This window comes from Bubalus bubalis, chromosome 7, assembly GCF_019923935.1.
Source record: "Bubalus bubalis isolate 160015118507 breed Murrah chromosome 7, NDDB_SH_1, whole genome shotgun sequence".
NCBI lineage: Eukaryota > Metazoa > Chordata > Mammalia > Artiodactyla > Bovidae > Bubalus > Bubalus bubalis.
In genome coordinates this window covers 51,048,460-51,065,071 of record NC_059163.1, presented here as the reverse complement: position 1 = coordinate 51,065,071, position 16,612 = coordinate 51,048,460, and the positions used below count along the sequence as shown (strand labels likewise).

The 16,612-nt window shown below is 38.2% G+C and overlaps 1 protein-coding gene across 2 annotated transcripts in view; it reads right to left on the bottom strand.

Annotated features, from left to right (window-relative positions):
* Positions 1-479: 479 nt before the first annotated feature.
* Positions 480-16,612, bottom strand: part of CORIN (corin, serine peptidase) — a 282,930-nt gene continuing 266,797 nt past the window's right edge. For both annotated transcript variants that reach the window (XM_044945906.2, XM_025290092.3), the window contains exons 20-22: positions 13,078-13,349; positions 10,913-11,046; positions 480-987 (exon numbers count right to left, since the gene is read on the bottom strand). In XM_044945906.2, the coding sequence (XP_044801841.2) occupies positions 805-987; positions 10,913-11,046; positions 13,078-13,349 (589 nt within the window). In that variant the 3' untranslated portion in view covers positions 480-804. The remainder of the gene's footprint in view (positions 988-10,912; positions 11,047-13,077; positions 13,350-16,612) is intronic.

The window sequence follows — 16,612 nt, the reverse complement described above, 5'->3', positions numbered from 1 at the left end:
GACAGAAAGAAATTTTTCCCACAGATAGTTTCCCAGTTGTCAAAATCTCAGTTGGCTAACTGATACAGAATGAACAAACCCTAACTCTGGGAAGGGTCTATGGAGACTTTTCTATGCAATTACAGCCTGGATTTAAATTCCAAATGGGCAGTCTTTTCATATCAAGTGCTAATATTGATGTGAAAAGAACTTTGTGGTCAATGGGATTTGCTCTTTCAGCTACCTAAATGGATGCTCTGTCTTTCATAAGTTCTCAGAATTATGTAAACTTTAGAAGAATAATAATGAATAACTTAAGCATGTAAATTATCTTGGCTTTTCATAAATCAAAAGCAAGCCTCTGATGATGTTATTGAAATTTGCCACTATGCTGTTATGCTGGAGAAATTTTCATTTTGCTGGCAAAGATTCATTAGCCTGGATCTCAACGTCCTTTTGTGACTGGACAAGAGGGAACTTTCTCTAACCTGTTACCCTGGTGCCTACACTTTTCTCTTTCCCAAGTTGACCATTTCACTTTACAGTTGAGGTTAGGCCTGCCTGGCAGAAGAACAAACTCAGTTTTTCTTTGGTTTTTAAAAGATTTTCATTCAACTTGAAGTAAGAGAAAAACAGAACTGGAAAAAAAAAAAAAAAAAACTGCTTGAAATTCGACTGAGAGAAACATGAACATTTGCAGTGCGCTGTGGAGCATCCCTGTCTATGAAAAGTGCTCCTGTACAGCCCTCTACAGGATGTCCTCCACCGTCGGAAAGGCCATTTTCTTTGAATGTTGCTGGAAAAAGTCTCTGATCATCTTTGGAATTAGTTTAGGAGAAAGGTATGGATGTATATTTGTCTTTCAATCCATTTGACAAAGTATGTCACGTTGCTGTAAACTCCAGGCCCCAGGACTTTGGAAAAGCAGACGGAGCCCCATGAAGTTAAGCCAAATAATGTCCACTGTCCTCCCGGCTTCTCACAAACTAGAGGCCCACCACTGTCGCCCTGTAACGAAGAGCGGTGGATGTTAGTCACTGGTATTTCAGAGCCCTCATGTGTCCACGCTATCCTGAGGGTAAAACAAAGCCCATCCCAGCTTAACCAATGTCCTGAAAAATTTCAACAAAGGTCTCATTGTTAATGTGTGAAGGGAACATGCTGTCCCCTACATAAATTGATATGCATCAATTGAACCAAATGAACATTTTAAATCTTGATCTTTTAAAGAATAGAGGTGGCTTGGGAAAGGGCTATATTCTTTTTTTTCTGTGAAATTGGAGGACATTTTGTCATTTCTCACACTTAATCAAATATATCAAACTTTTTTTTTAATTTAAGTATATCAGGACTGAGTCCCTAACTGATCTAATTCTTTTAATTTTGATCCAGTTTATAAATGTAGAACATGTTCAAGGATAAAGTTTTCTTGCAAAAAATAGTGCTAGAAAAATCTAAAAATAAGTCACTTCCAGGATTCTTGCTGTGTGAATGAATGTATTAAGTAAAACACACTCAGAGTAAGAAAAACTTAATACTTACTGTATTTAATAGAAAAGAATTAGCATGCTTAAATAGAAAATACCACATAAGAATTACAGTAAAACGTACTATAATGCATACATAGAGATTTCATTTGCATAGAGACATTCATTCTTAATATTTAAGTCTAGGTATTATAGTTAAGTGAAAGTGAAATCGCTCAGTCGTGTCCAACTCTGCGACCCCATGGACTGTAGCCTACCAGGCTCCTCTGTCCGTGGGATTTTCCAGGCAATAGTCCTGGAGTGGATTGCCATTTCCTTCTCCAGGGGATCTTCCCAACCCAGGGATCAAACCCGGGTCTCCCACATTGTAGACAGACGCTTTACCATCTGAGCCACCAAGGAAGGCTAAATATTTCTTTGAGCCACTTTTTTTTTTGCGGGGGGGAGTCGGGGGCAGGTGGCAGCAAGAATACTGGAGTGGGTTGCCATTCCCTTCTCCAGGAGATCTCCCTGACCCAGGGATTGAACCCGGGTCTCCTGCATTGTAGGCTGACGCTTTACCATCTGAACCACCAGGGAAGTTATTACAGTTAAGTTTTATTCACTTTTCTTTGTCCGCATATAATTAAAACACTATGGCTTTAAAAATGCTAATATTTTCTACATCTGAAAAGATGAGACTATGAGAGATGTGTTCTGCATGGCCTCAAAAGATAAGGATAGATACTCTAGAAAATAAGTAAGTATGTGGACTCACGATAGATATTTACAAAATACTCCTTGCTTTGCAAGAATTTCAAACTTGGAAGTGTATCTATGGTCCTCCCACTTGGTAATGTTGAGAAATAGAAATCATGTTTATCGATGCTCTCCCAAACACCTTCCCTGTGTTAATTTATTTAATTCTCATGAAATAACTACAGGTTAATAATTATTATTTACATGTTACTACCTATATAAATATAAATATTTAAATATATAATAATAATTGTTATAATTTATCCCTCCCTGCTTTGGTATTTATAAGTTTGTTTTCTATGTCTGTAAATCTGTTTCTGTTGTATATATAGATTCATTATTTTTTCAGTTCAGTTGCCCAGTCATGTTCGACTCTTTGCAACCCCCATGGACTACAGCACGCCAGGCTTCCCTATCCATCACCAACTCCCAGAGCCTACTCAAACTCATGTCCCTAGAGTCAGTGATGCCATCCAACCACCTCATCCTCGGTTGTTTCCTTTTCCTCCTGCCTTCAATCTTTCCCAGCATCAGGGTCTTTTCCAATGAGTCAGTTCTTCTCATCTGGCCCACTAATTTGTTTTTGCTTCTATTTCTTTTACTTTGGGAGGCTGACCTAAAAAAGTATTGCTACAATTTATATCAAAGAATGTTTTGCCTATGTAATCTTCTAGGAGTTTTGTGGCATGTCTTATATTTAGGCCTTTAGACTTTTAATTTTTGTATAATTATAATAATCATGTATAATTTTTATTGTAATTTCATTGATTTACATGTAGCTGTCCAGCTTTCCCAACACCACTTATTGAAGAGATTGTCTTCTCTGCATTGTATTCTTGCCTCAGAGATTTACCATAAATGTGTGGGTTTATATTTGGCCTCTATCCTGTTCCACTGATCCATATGTCTGTTACCATGCTATTTTGGTTACTGTAGCTTTGTAGTATAATCTAGAATGAGTGTGTCTCCAAGTTTTGTTCTTTTTTTCTCAGAGTTGCTTTGTCAATTCTGGATCCTCTGTGAGTCCACATAAATTTTAGAATTTTTTTTTTTTTTTACAGAACTAGAACAAATAAAAGTCACAAGTATTTTGACAGTTCAGTCACTCAGTCATGTCTGACTCTGCAACCCCCATGGACTGTAGCACGCCAGGCCTCCCTGTCCATCACCAACTCCCGGAGTTTATTCAAACTAAGGTCCATTGAGTCGGTGATGCTATCCAGCCATCTCATCGTCTGTCGTCCCCTTCTCCTCCCACCTTCAATCTTTCCCAGCATCAGGGAAAGAGTCAGTTCTTCACTGATCAGGATTTTTTAACAGGGGTGGCATTAAATATGTAGATTACTTTGGGTAGTATGACCATTTTTACAATACTAATTCTTTCAATCCTAAAGCATTGGATATCTTTCCATTTCTTTGAATCATCTTCAGTGTTCTTTACAGTGTTTTAGTTTTCAGTACATAGGGGTTTTCACCTCCTTGGTTAAGTTTATTCTTAGGTATTTTTTAACATGATTTTTAAAATGATTTTTTTTTCCATTTTTTCTTTCTGATATTCCATTTAGTGTAAAGAAATGCAATAGCTTTCTGTATATGAATCTTGTATTCTGTCACCTGGCCAAATTCACTTATTAGTTCTAATAGTTTTTGTATGGAGACTTTAGGATTCTCTATATAGAGTATCATATCATCTGCAAATAATGACAGTTTTCTTCCCCTTAAAGGTTTTCAGTTTTTCACCATTGGGTATTATGCTAGCTGTAAGTTTGTCACAAATCGCTTTTATTATGTTGAGATATAGTCCCTCTATACCCACTTTGTGGTGTGAACGTTAGCAAATTGAACAATAAAAGCCATATTATCATCTCAATAAATGTAGAAAAAGCTTTGGGCAAAACTCCATACCCATTTTTTAAAAGTGGGCATAGAGGGAACATAACTCAGCATAATAAAGGCATATATGGGCTACCCTGGTTCAATTTCCTGGATCAGGAAGATCCCCCAGAGAGGGGATAGGCTACCCATTCCAGTATTCTTGGGCTTCCCTGGTGGCTCAGTCGGTAAAGAATCTACCTGCAATATGGGAGACCTGGATTCAATACCTGGGTTGGAAAGATTCCCCTGGAGGAGGACATGGCAACCCACTCCAGTATTCTTGCCTGGAGAATCCCCATGGACAGAGGAGGCTGGCAGGCTACAGTCTATGGGGTCACAAAGAATCAGACACAACTGAGCACAGCACAGCATGTGACAAACCCACAGCTAAACATCATACTCAATGGTGAAACGCTGAAAGCATTTCCTCTAAAATTAGGTATAAGACAAAGATGTCTTCTCTTGCCACTTCTACTCAACATAGTTTTGAGAGTCCCAGCAATAGCAATCAGAGAAGAAAAAGAATAGTAATCCAAATTATTATAATCCAAAAGTAAAATGGTCACTGTTTGCAGATGACATGATAACTACATGTAGAAAATCCTAAAGATGCTACAAGAAAACTATTAGAACTCATCAATGAATTTGGTACAGTTGCAGGATACAAAATTAATACATAGAAATACGTTGAATCTCTAGACACTAACAGTGTAAGGTCAGAAAGAGAAATTAAGGAAACAATCCTATTTACTGTTTCATCAAAAAAATAAAATACCTTGGAATAAACATACCTAAGGAGACAAAAGACCTCTACTCATAAAACTATAAGATACTGATGTAACAAATTGAAGAAAACACAAATAAATGGAAAGATATACCTACCATGTTCATGGATTAGAAGAATCAGTATTGTCCAAATGACTATATTACCCAAGGCAATTTACAGATTCAATGCAATCCCTATCAAATTACTAGGTCATTTTTTGCAGATCTAGAACAAAAAAATCTTATAACTTGTATGGAAACACAAAAGATCCCAAATAACCAAAGCAATCTTGAGAAAGAAAGAAAAGCTGAGAAATCAGGCTCTGTTACTTTAGAATATATTGTAAAGCTACAGTAATCAAAGCAGTATGGTACTGGCCCAAAGACAGTCTTATAGATCAATGCAACAGGATAGAAAGCCTAGAAATAAATCCAAATAACTATGGTCAATTAATATGACAAAGAAAGCAAGAATATACAATGGAGAAAAGATAGTCTCTTCTTCAGTAAGTGGTGCTAGGAAAATTGGAGAGCTACATATAAAAGAATGAAATTAAAATACTCCTTAACACTATGCACAAAAATAAACTCAAAGACCTAAATGTAAGACTGGATATTACAAAACTCTTATAGGAAAACATAGACAGAACACTGTTTGATATAAACCACAGCAAGATCGTTTTCAATCCACCTCCTATAGTAATGAAGATAAAAACAATAACCAAATGAGATTAATTAAATTTAAAAGCTTTTGCACAGCAAATGAAACCACCAAAACAAAAAGACCACTTACAAAAATGGGAGAAAATATTTGCAAAGGATGCAACTAATAAGGGATTAATCTCCAAAATATACAAACAGCTCATGAAGCTCAATATCAAAAAATCAAACAACCCAATCAAAAATGGGCAGGAGAGAAACATTTCTCTAAAGAAGTGTTACAAATGACCAAAAAGAACATGAAAAGATATTCAACGTTGCTAATTATTAGAGAAATGCAAATCAAAACTACACTGTAGTATCAACTCAGACTAGTCAGAAGAGCCATTATCAAAGTCTACAAACAATAGATGCTGAAGAGGGTGTGGAGAAAAGGTAACCCTTCCTATACTGTAGGTGGGAATGTAAATTGGTACAATCACTATGAAGAAGAGTACAGAAGTTCCTTAAAAAACTAAAAATAAAGTTACCATGTGATCCAGCAACTCCTGGACATATATCTGGGGAAAAAAACAATTCAAAAAGATACATGCACCCCAGTATTCACTGCAGCACTATTTACAATAGCCAAAACATGGAAGCAACCTAACTGCCAATAGAATGATAGGTAAAGAAAATATACTACATATATATGATGAATTATTATTCAGCCATGAAAAAGAATGAAATAAAGCCATTTGCACCATCATGGATGGACCTGGAGATTATCACACTAATTGAATTATGTCAGAGAAAGACAAATATCACATCACTTATATTTGGAATCTAAAGAGATGATATAAATGAACTTATTTCCAAAACAGAAATAGACCCACAGGCTTAGAAAACAAACATAGTTATCAAAGGGGAAAGGTGGGGAGGGGGACAAATTAGGAGTTTGGAATTAACATATACACACTACAATGTAGAAAACAGATCACTAACAATGACCTACTTTATAGAACAGGGAATTCTGCTTAATGTTCTATAAGAGCATACATGGGGAAAGAATCTGATAAAGAATGGATATAACTGAACCACTTTCCTGTACACCTGAAACTAACACAATACAGTAACTCACCTATACCCCAATATAAAATAAAAAATAATTATATATGTACATATTACCATTTTAAACCTTATTCCAGTTTTTCTTATAGTTCTTCTTTGAGTTCATTTCTTTTTGTTTTTCCTTTTGTGCTTTGATGATTTTCTTTTGAAGTATGCTTGAGTTCCTTTCTTTTTGGTTTTTGTGAAACTATTTTCTATGTGTTTAATTTGTGATTACTATGGAGTTCAAATATGTTGACCCATTACTATAGCTACTTGCTTTAAGTTTATTATAGTCACTTTTACAAAAATTCTGATTTCTTTTTAATCTCTGTACTTGCATATTTAAGTGATCTTCAGTCCTTTTCAGTTTCAACATCAGTCCTACCAATGAACGAACACCCAGAACTGACCTCCTTTAGGATGGACTGGTTGGATCTCCTTGCAGTCTGAGGGACTCTCAAGAGTCTTCTCCAGCACCACAGTTCAAAAGCATCAATTCTTTGGTGCTCAGCTTTCTTTATAGTCCAACTCTCACAGTCATATATGACCACTGGAAAAACCATAGCCTTGACTAGACGGACCTTTGTTGACAAAGTAATGTCTCTGCTTTTTAATATGCTGTCTGGATTGGTCATAACTTTCCTTCCAAGGAGTAAGCGTCTTTTAATTTCATGGCTGCAATCACCATCTACAGTGATTTTGGAGCCCCAAAAAATAAAGTCAGCCACTGTTTCCACTATTTCCCCATGAAGTGATGGGACCAGATGCCATGATCTTCGTTTTCTGAATGTTGAGCTTTAAGCCAACTTTTTCACTCTCCTCTTTCACTTTCATCAAGAGGCTCTTTAGTTCTTCACTTTCTGCCATAAGGGTGGTGTCATCTGCACATCTGAGGTTATTGATATTTCTCCTGGCACTCTTCATTCCAGCTTGTGCTTCCTCCAGCCAGCGTTTCTCTTGATGTACTCTGCATAGAAGTTAAATAAGCAGGGTGACAATATACAGCCTTGATGGACTCCTTTTCCTATTTGGAACCAGTCTGTTGTTCCATGTCCAGTTCTAACTGTTGCTTCCTGACCTGCATACAGGTTTCTCAAGAGGCAGGTCAGGTGTTCTGGTATTCCCATCTCTTTCAGAATTTTCCACAGTTTATTGTGATCCACACAGTCAAAGGCTTTGGCATAGTCAATAAAGCAGAAATAGATGTTTTTCTGGAATTCTCTTGCTTTTTTGATGATCCAGCAGATGTTGGCAATTTGATCTCTGGTTCCTCTGCCTTTTCTAAAACCAGCTTGAACATCTGGAAGTTCACGGTTCACATATTAGCGAAGCCTGGCTTGGAGAATTTTGAGCATTACTTTACTAGCGTGTGAGATGAGTACAATTGAGCCGTAGTTTGAGCATTCTTTGGCATTGCCTTTCTTTGGGATTGGAATGAAAACTGACCTTTTCCAGTCCTGTGGCCACTGCTGAGTTTTCCAAATTTGCTGGCATATTGAGTGTGGCACTTTCACAGCATCATCTTTTAGGATTTGAAATAGCTCAACTGGAATTCCATCACCTCCACTAGCTTTGTTCATAGTGATGCTTCCTAAGGCCCAGTTGACTTCACATTCCAGGATGTCTGGCTCTAGGTGAGCCAGATCACACCATCATGATTATATGGGTCATGAAGATCTTGTTTGTATAGTTCTTCTGTGTATTCTTGCCACCTCTTCTTAATAACTTCTGCTTCTGTTAGGTCCACACCATTTCTGTCCTTTATTGAGCCCATCTTTGCATGAAATGTTCCCTTGGTATCTCTCACTTTCTTGAAGAGATCTTTACTCTTTCCCATTCTATTGTTTTTCTCTATTTATTTGCAATGATCGCTGAGGAAGGCTTTCTTATCTCTCCTTGCTATTCTTTGGAACTCTGCATTCAAATGGGTATAGCTTTCCTTTTCGCTTCTCCTTTTCACAGCTATTTGTAAGGCCTCCTAAGGCAGCCATTTTGCTTTTTTGCATTTCATTTTCTTGGGGCTAAAACTCCAATACTTTGGCCACCTGATGCGAAGAGCTGACTCATTTGAAAAGACCCTGATGCTGGGAAAGATTGAAGGCAAGAGGAGAAGGGGACAACAGAGGATGAGATGGTTGGATGGCATCACCGACTCAATGGACATGGGTTTAGATGGACTCCAGGAGTTGGTGATGGACAGGGATGCCTGGTGTGCTGCGGTTCACGGGGTCACAAAGAGTCGGACACAGTTGAGCGACTGAACTGAACAATCCTTTTACATATTTGCTTCTCCTCTTGTGATTTTTTTTCCTTTCCAATAGATTGTTGCTTCTTTTCTACTTGGAGAAGACCCTTTAATATTTATTTTAAGGTTGGTTTACTATTGCTCAATTCTTTCAGTTTTTGCTTGTCTGAGAAATTCTTTATCTTTTTCTATTCTAAATGATAATCTTTCTGGGTAGAGTATCCCAGGTTGAACATTTTCTCTTTCAGGTTTGAATATATCATGCCATTTCCTAGCAGTAGTGATCATCATATTCATAACTTACCAATGCCATAAACCTAACTAATGAGAAGCCCTGGTGGCTCAGTGGTAAAGAGTCTGCCTGCCAAGGCAGGAGACATGGGTTCAAACCCTAGGTCAGGAAGAGCCCCTGGAGGAGGAAATGGCAGACCACTCCATATTCTTGCCAGGAAACATCCATGGACAGAGGAACCTGGTGGGCTACAGTCCATGCAGTCGCAAAGAGTCAGACACAGCTGAGCACACAAGCCCAGCCAATAAGCATAGGCCTTTCAAGGGGCTGACTAAATTGTTCTGTCTGAAAGCCTGATGGATTTTTAAGCAAAATTTACTGGAAACATTTTTATTAGACATATTCCAGTCTTTTCATCTCCTCTTATATAAAAGAATTAAGATCCTGATTTATGCTGTGCTACGCAACTTAGTGACTGAACCACCACTACCACCACTTATTTATGCTAGTTATTAAAATGGGATATATTTACAGCATGCCTACGTTTCCAGATCAGAAACTTAGCCACATAATTATTTAGACTCTATTTTTTGGAGGATTCTGTGCTAATGTCTAAACAAGTAAGGAGCTATTTTTACCATAAAAGGGCCAAAAGTCCACTTGGATAATGAGAAAAACTTTACATGAAAGCAAAATCTAAGGGCTATAAATAAAAGAGTCTTCAAAAGAATGAGTGAGTGCTTCCAGCTGGAGGGGAACATAGGATCCCCTTAAGAGTAGATTTTGAGCTAAGCTTAGTGAGATAAGTGGACATGTTAGCTGGAAACAAGTGAAGCAGCAGCAATTCAAATGAAAGAAGGATACAGATAAAGGCACAATTTGGTCCTCTTTTCCTCTTCATAATATTGGACTTCAGGCCAAAGTTTGTTTGGTTTCTTTATTGAGTCCCATGGTTTCTAGACCTTAACAGAGGACCATGGCCTGCGATGTGTCCTGTTGAGGCGTTAAGGAAGATAATGAGAGGTTCTGATGAATAGACTTGGTAAAAAAGTAGCCTTTTGTCGCTCTCCTTTTCTATCTGGGGTTTTGTTAGAGAGCATCTGGTATGTGTTTAAGATGCCCACATGTGGAACAGCCACCACTAAAGAAGTTGACAGGACCCAGTTCTTATTAGACATTATTATATGAGCATGACTACACCCATGTCTATGTTGGGCCTTAATTTCTCTTTCAAGAATCAGCCTTCCATCCCCTCCCTTTAGCAGTTACCATTTCATTATACAGTTGAGGTTAGGCCTGCCTGGCAAAATAACAAACTCTGTTTTGCTTTGGTTTTTAAAAGACTTTCATTCAACTTGAAGTAAGAGAAAAATAGAATTAAAAAAAAAAGCTGCGTAAAATTAGACTAAGACAAACTTGAACATTTGCAGTGCACTGTGGAGCATCCCTGTCTGAAAAGTGCTATAGAGAGCTGTCCTGAGGCACTAGTTTTTGGTGAACCTCCAGGTCATATTGGCAACACAGAGAAATGTGTTCACATTAATCCTTGCTTCTAGGATAGTCAGTGGCCAAGCACATTCATAACTTCATTCTACCACCTTAGTCCTGGGTGATATGGGGTAAATTACTTAACCTCTATGGTCCCTTGTTTTCCACAAGTGATGATTGTGAGAATTCAGTGAGTTATTAAAAAGTATTTAGAAGAGATGCTGGAAACATCTGATAAGTTATTTTCAAAAAAACTTTCCCAAAGAGCCACACATGAATAATAATGAGCTTATATGGACCCACTGAACCTATTGCAGAATTGAATCTCTTTGGTAAGCACAGGCAACTTACCATGCACGAGTCAACTGTGCCAGACTCATAGCCAGCACAGATCATCCGGTTGGTAATGGTCTTCATGTCAAAGTAGGACTGACACTGTTCCAGAGAAATAATACGTACTTCTCCCTCTTGGAGCTTAAAAGGCACTGGATTTTTTTTTTTTTTTTAAAGAGGAAGAAATAAAACACGAAGGTAAAATGACTCAAAAATTAGGCTAGTCATATAGGAAATCGTTACATTTTTATATCAAGAAAACCATATTCTTAGAATGTTATTTCAAAGACAAAACTCATTTTGAATCAAAATTTTCCAATTAGAAGTGCTGATAGTCATTCCATTAGTCAAACGCCTCCATTTTGTTAATGAGAAAATGGAGGCACAGACTGGTTAAGTAACTTGGCTCATGGTTTCCCTTTCATTTTTTACAAATGGGTTTTCTAATTTATTTTTTGTGTTTTGGTTGCACTACACAGCATGCAGGATGGATCCCCCACCAGATATGGAACCCAGGCCTCTGCAGTGTAAGCAATGAATCTTAACCACTAGCTGCACCAGGGAACTGCCTCCCTCTCTCATTACATGTGGCAACATAAACAATAGGTATTACAATTAAAATAAGCAAGCCAGAGCTCTGCCCCAGATGGGAGGCTGTCAGCTCTGTGACAGCTCAGCATGTGAGTCCATTCTGCTAAAGTTCAGTTCATCTGTTCAGAGTAACAGGGGAATGGTTGCCTCATCCTTGGTTTAAACAATGTTATCTTACCACGTGCAGAACCTTTAATCCTAGAAGATGTGTCAGAAAGGTGTCCAAAGGGAAAAGTGTCCCTTAGTGTCAGCAGAGAGAATGTGTGAATTCCAGCTTGCCTGAAAGTTCTTGCCTGGGAAATCCCATGGACGGGGGCCCCGGCAGGCTACAGTCTATAGAGTTACAAAGAGTCAAACACGACTTGGTGACTAAACAATAAAAGGTGGGTAACAGGACACCAACATGTATCATCATCCCTGAGAGCTACAGTACTACCCTGACATAGTTGGCATGGCCAGTGCTTACTATTAAAGAAAATATCAATTAAATTCTTATTCTAAACTTTTAACAGGTCAAGCAAAGTAAGAGTCCTTTACAGGCAGCTGAGAGACAGTAGTACAAAGTTCTAAATTTCTGTATGTTCTCAATGGTGAAAAACAGAGTATTTCCTCTAAGATCAGAAACAAGACAAAAATGTCTAATTTTGCCACTATTATTCACCATAGTTTTGAAAGTCCTAGCCACGGCTATCAGAGAAGGCAAAAGTAATCCACATTGGAAAAGAAGAAAAAACTCTCACTGTTTGCAAAGTCGCTCAGTCGTGTCCGACTCTTTGCAACCCCGTGGACTGTAACCTACCAGACTCTTCTGTCCATGGGATTTTCTAGGCAAGAGTACTGGAGTGGGTTGCCATTTCTTTCTCCAGGGGATCTTCCCAACCCAGGGATTGAACCCTGGTCTCCTGTATTGCAGGCAGACGCTTTAACCTCTGAGCTACCAGGGAAGCCCTGATATTATACATAGAAAATCCTAAAGATCCTACCAGAAAACTACTAGAGCTAATCAATGAATTTGGTAAAGGTGCAGGATACAAAATTAATACACAAAAATCTCTTGCCTTCCTATACACAATCAACAAAAGATCAGAAACAGAAATCAGGGAAACGATCACATTTACCATCTCATGAAAAAGAATAAAATACCTAGGAATAAACCTACCTAAGGAGACAAAAGACATGTACTCAGAAACTATAAGACACTAATGAATGAAATCAAAGATAACACAAACAGATGGATTGGAAGAATCAATATTGTCAAAATGACTATCCTACCTAAAGCAATCTAGATTCAATACAATCCCTATCAAGGCAGGGATGACTGATCTTGCATGTCAGCTCCAAGCATCTGTAGGGGCTCCCTGGAGAAATGAGGTATAGAGAGGGACTTCTGAGGTTTCCTTTGGGTTTGCAGGTTTAAGGGCATGACGAAGTATTGACTTCTACAATTTGCATGGAAGGGGGAGTGACACATATGCTATTTGTGACTCTCTGTTATAAGTGAAAATGGGAAATGATTACCAAAGGTTAGGAAGTACCCTAGTGTTTTCCAGTTAAAAGCTGAAAGGTGAATGCTCCCAAGAATCTTGACTTACTTTTGTTGCCCATATGTCCCCAGCCTGTGATATAGCAATAAGTATCAGGTTCTAAGGACTGATCCGGGCTGGGTAAGCAGACGGGTCGGACGTAGCTTGTTTCATTGATGTCTTGGCTTAGCTCCACTATGCTGATGTCATAGTCCACCACCGCTCGACTGTAGCGAGGATGCAGGATGATGGTTTTCACAAGGCGCATCTGCATGAATGTTGATGGGTGGTCTAGGTTATTGATGCCAAACACCACTTTCCAAACAGCAGCATTCTCTCTCCTAAAATAATGATTCAAGAGCTATTGGCATCTTAAACTCAGATTTATCTTTTTAAATTTATATATGATTTTTAAATATTTTTTGTAAATAATGGCTCTTTCCACTCCCATATCCCATGTATTCATATAAAAAGCATTTATATAACCCTTGAGCAATTGGTAAATATCGTATTGCTCTGGAAACCAAAACTTGGGCTTCCTAAATGGGGCTGCTCTGGAAAATAACACTTGTTCACTTTGAAAGGGAGACAGAGTAGTTACTTGCTTCATTGAGTGGGGAAAATGATGAAAAGTCGTGAAGAAGAGACAAGAGAAAAAAAATAAAAGAGAATGAAAATCAGAGGTTAAGTGATCCCTCCAAGGAGGCAGTGCTTCAGAGAAATGTCAAGTTTTCAAGAAAGGCTTCTGAAAATTTCAAGCTAGCAACTTAAAAGGTCACCCACAACTTATAATGGGTAGTCTCAGAAGTCACTGTTTTTGAACACTTGACAGCAATAGTCTAATGCCACTTTAAAACACTTTTCCACTTTAAAACACTTTCCCACTTGACTTCGAGGACTCCCCATGCTCCAGAATTTCCTCCTGTCTCTGGGACCTCTTCCTCTCTGCTGCATCCTCCTCCTCTGCTCTCAGTGTCTTCATTGAAGTGACCCAGAGCTCTGCCTTTAGTCTTATTCTTCACTCGCCCCTTTGAAGAGCTTATCTAGTCACATGGCTTTAAATGCCAGCCAAATGGCATTTGTAACTTTCAAATGTGTATCTCCAGCTCCATCCTCTCCTTTGAGCTATACAAGTCATTCTACAGTTATTTGCTGTTTACAGCTATCCATTATGCAATATTGGATCATCTCTCTTACACCCAACACTGAATGCATCAGCAAGTCCTCACTGCTCCACTTTCAAATATATCCTGAATCTTGTTTCCCCTTCTGCCACCACTACAATCCTAATCTAAGCTACTCACCTCTCCCAAATAGTGCCCTTCTTTTACTCTTAACCCCTATAACCCAGTCTCCTCACACAGAGTGACCTTTTAAAAAATAAAATTATATAAAATTTGTTTCCTGTTCATAATTCTTTTCAGATTCTTTTCCACTATAGGTCATTAAAAGATATTGAATATAGTTTCATGTGCTATACAGGAGGTCCTTGTATAGTCAGTACTTGAAAATAACTAAATAGAATATAGCCTTTAAAAATTATGAATTGCTATGTTGTACACCTGAAACTTATACTGTACATCAATTATACCTCAATAAAATTGATATTATTTGAATATATATAATACCCATATAGAGACAAATATAGCTCTATAGATATATAGATATTGTGCTGGGGATTTCAGTAACAAGCAAGAAAGACATGATCCCTGCCTATACAAACTTGAGGATTGAGTGAAGATAAACAGTAAAGGAAACAATTATAATAAAATGCAAAAAGTGCTATGGCATGAACATTACAGGATGATATTACAAAATTGTTTTTGATTAAATAAAACCATCTGTTGCATAACATGTCATTCTTTCTCCTTTTTCTTCCTTCCTTCCCTTACTCCATCTCCCTGTTCCATTTTTTAGTTTAGAGGAGTAAGCATATGACCATCTAAGAAATTCAACACTCACTCGAGATTCTATTGTTTAAGGCATCTGAAATAGAACAATTATTGATCTCAAATGTCTACCTGTTTGATAGCTCCTTACCTCAATTCAAAGCTATTAAATTTTTGTTACAAAAAATATTCATCTATCTGCTTAAATCACAGGTAGTATGACAAACAGTTGAACACTGCAAACTATTTGTAACAAAATGAAATTGAGTAAACTTGACAGACTTGATTGCTATATACGGGTTAATGTAATTCTAACCGTAAAACACCTGTCAATAAAACTGCTAAATGTTATTATATTCAGTAGCCTCTTGTGACACAAGCTCTTGTCATTATGGCCTTAATACCCACCAAAAGCAAAAAAACAAACAAACAAACAAACAAAACACACCAAACAGGAAATTCACATACTTCAATATTCAGTAAGGAAATTGTTCTATTTTCTTTTTTGTTATGAATATAAGGGGAAAAATAAAGTCTCTTTAAATGTTTTTTCCAAGTCTGGAAAAAACCAGGGGAAACAATAACCTGTTGTTCAAAAGGGGTACATGAAGTGAGGGAGATGTGTCTGATCAGATAAGTCACTCAGTCGTGTCCAACTCTTTGCAACCCCATGAATCGCAGCACGCCAGGCCTCCCTGTCCATCACCAACTCCCAGAGTTCACTGAGACTCACGTCCGTCGAGTCAGTGATGCCATCCAGCCATCTCATCCTCTGTCGTCCCCTTCTCCTCTTGCCCCCAATCCCTCCCAGCATCAGAGTCTTTTCCAATGATTCAACTCTTCGCATGAGGTGGCCAAATACTGGAGTTTCAGCTTTAGCATCATTCCTTCCGAAGAAATCCCAGGGCTGATCCCCTTTCAGAATGGACTGGTTGGATCTCCTTGCAGTCCAAGGGACTCTCAAGAGTCTTCTCCAACACCGCAGTTCAAAAGCATCAATTCTTCGGTGCTCAGCCTTCTTCACAGTCCAACTCTCATATCCATACATGACCACAGGAAAAACCATAGCCTTGACTAGATGAACCTTTGTTGGCAAAGTAATGTCTCTGCTTTTGAATATGCTGTCTCGGTTGGTCATAACTTTCCTTCCAAGGAGTAAGCGTCTTTTAATTTCATGGCTGCAGTCACCATCTGCAGTGATTTTGGAGCCCAGAAAAAAAAATTCCGATACTGTTTCCCCATCTATTTCCCATGAAGTGATGGGACCGGATGCCATGATCTTCGTTTTCTGAATGTTGAGCTTTAAGCCAACTTTTTCACTCTCCACTTTCACTTCCATCAAGAGGCTTTTTAGTTCCTCTTCACTTTCTGCCATAAGGGTGGTGTCATCTGCATATCTGAGGTTATTGATATTTCTCCCGGCAATCTTGATTCCAGCTTGTGTTTCTTCCAGTCCAGCGTTTCTCATGATGTACTCTGCATAGAAGTTAAATAAACAGGGGTGACAATATACAGCCTTGATGCACTCCTTTTCCTATTTGGAACCAGTCTGTTGTTCCATGTCCAGTTCTAACTGTTGCTTCCTGACCTGCATACAAATTTCTCAAGAGGCAGGTCAGGTGGTCTGGTATTCCCATCTCTTTCAGAATTTTCCACAGTTTATTGTGATCCACACAGTCAAAGGATTTGGCATAGTCAATAAACAGAAATAGATG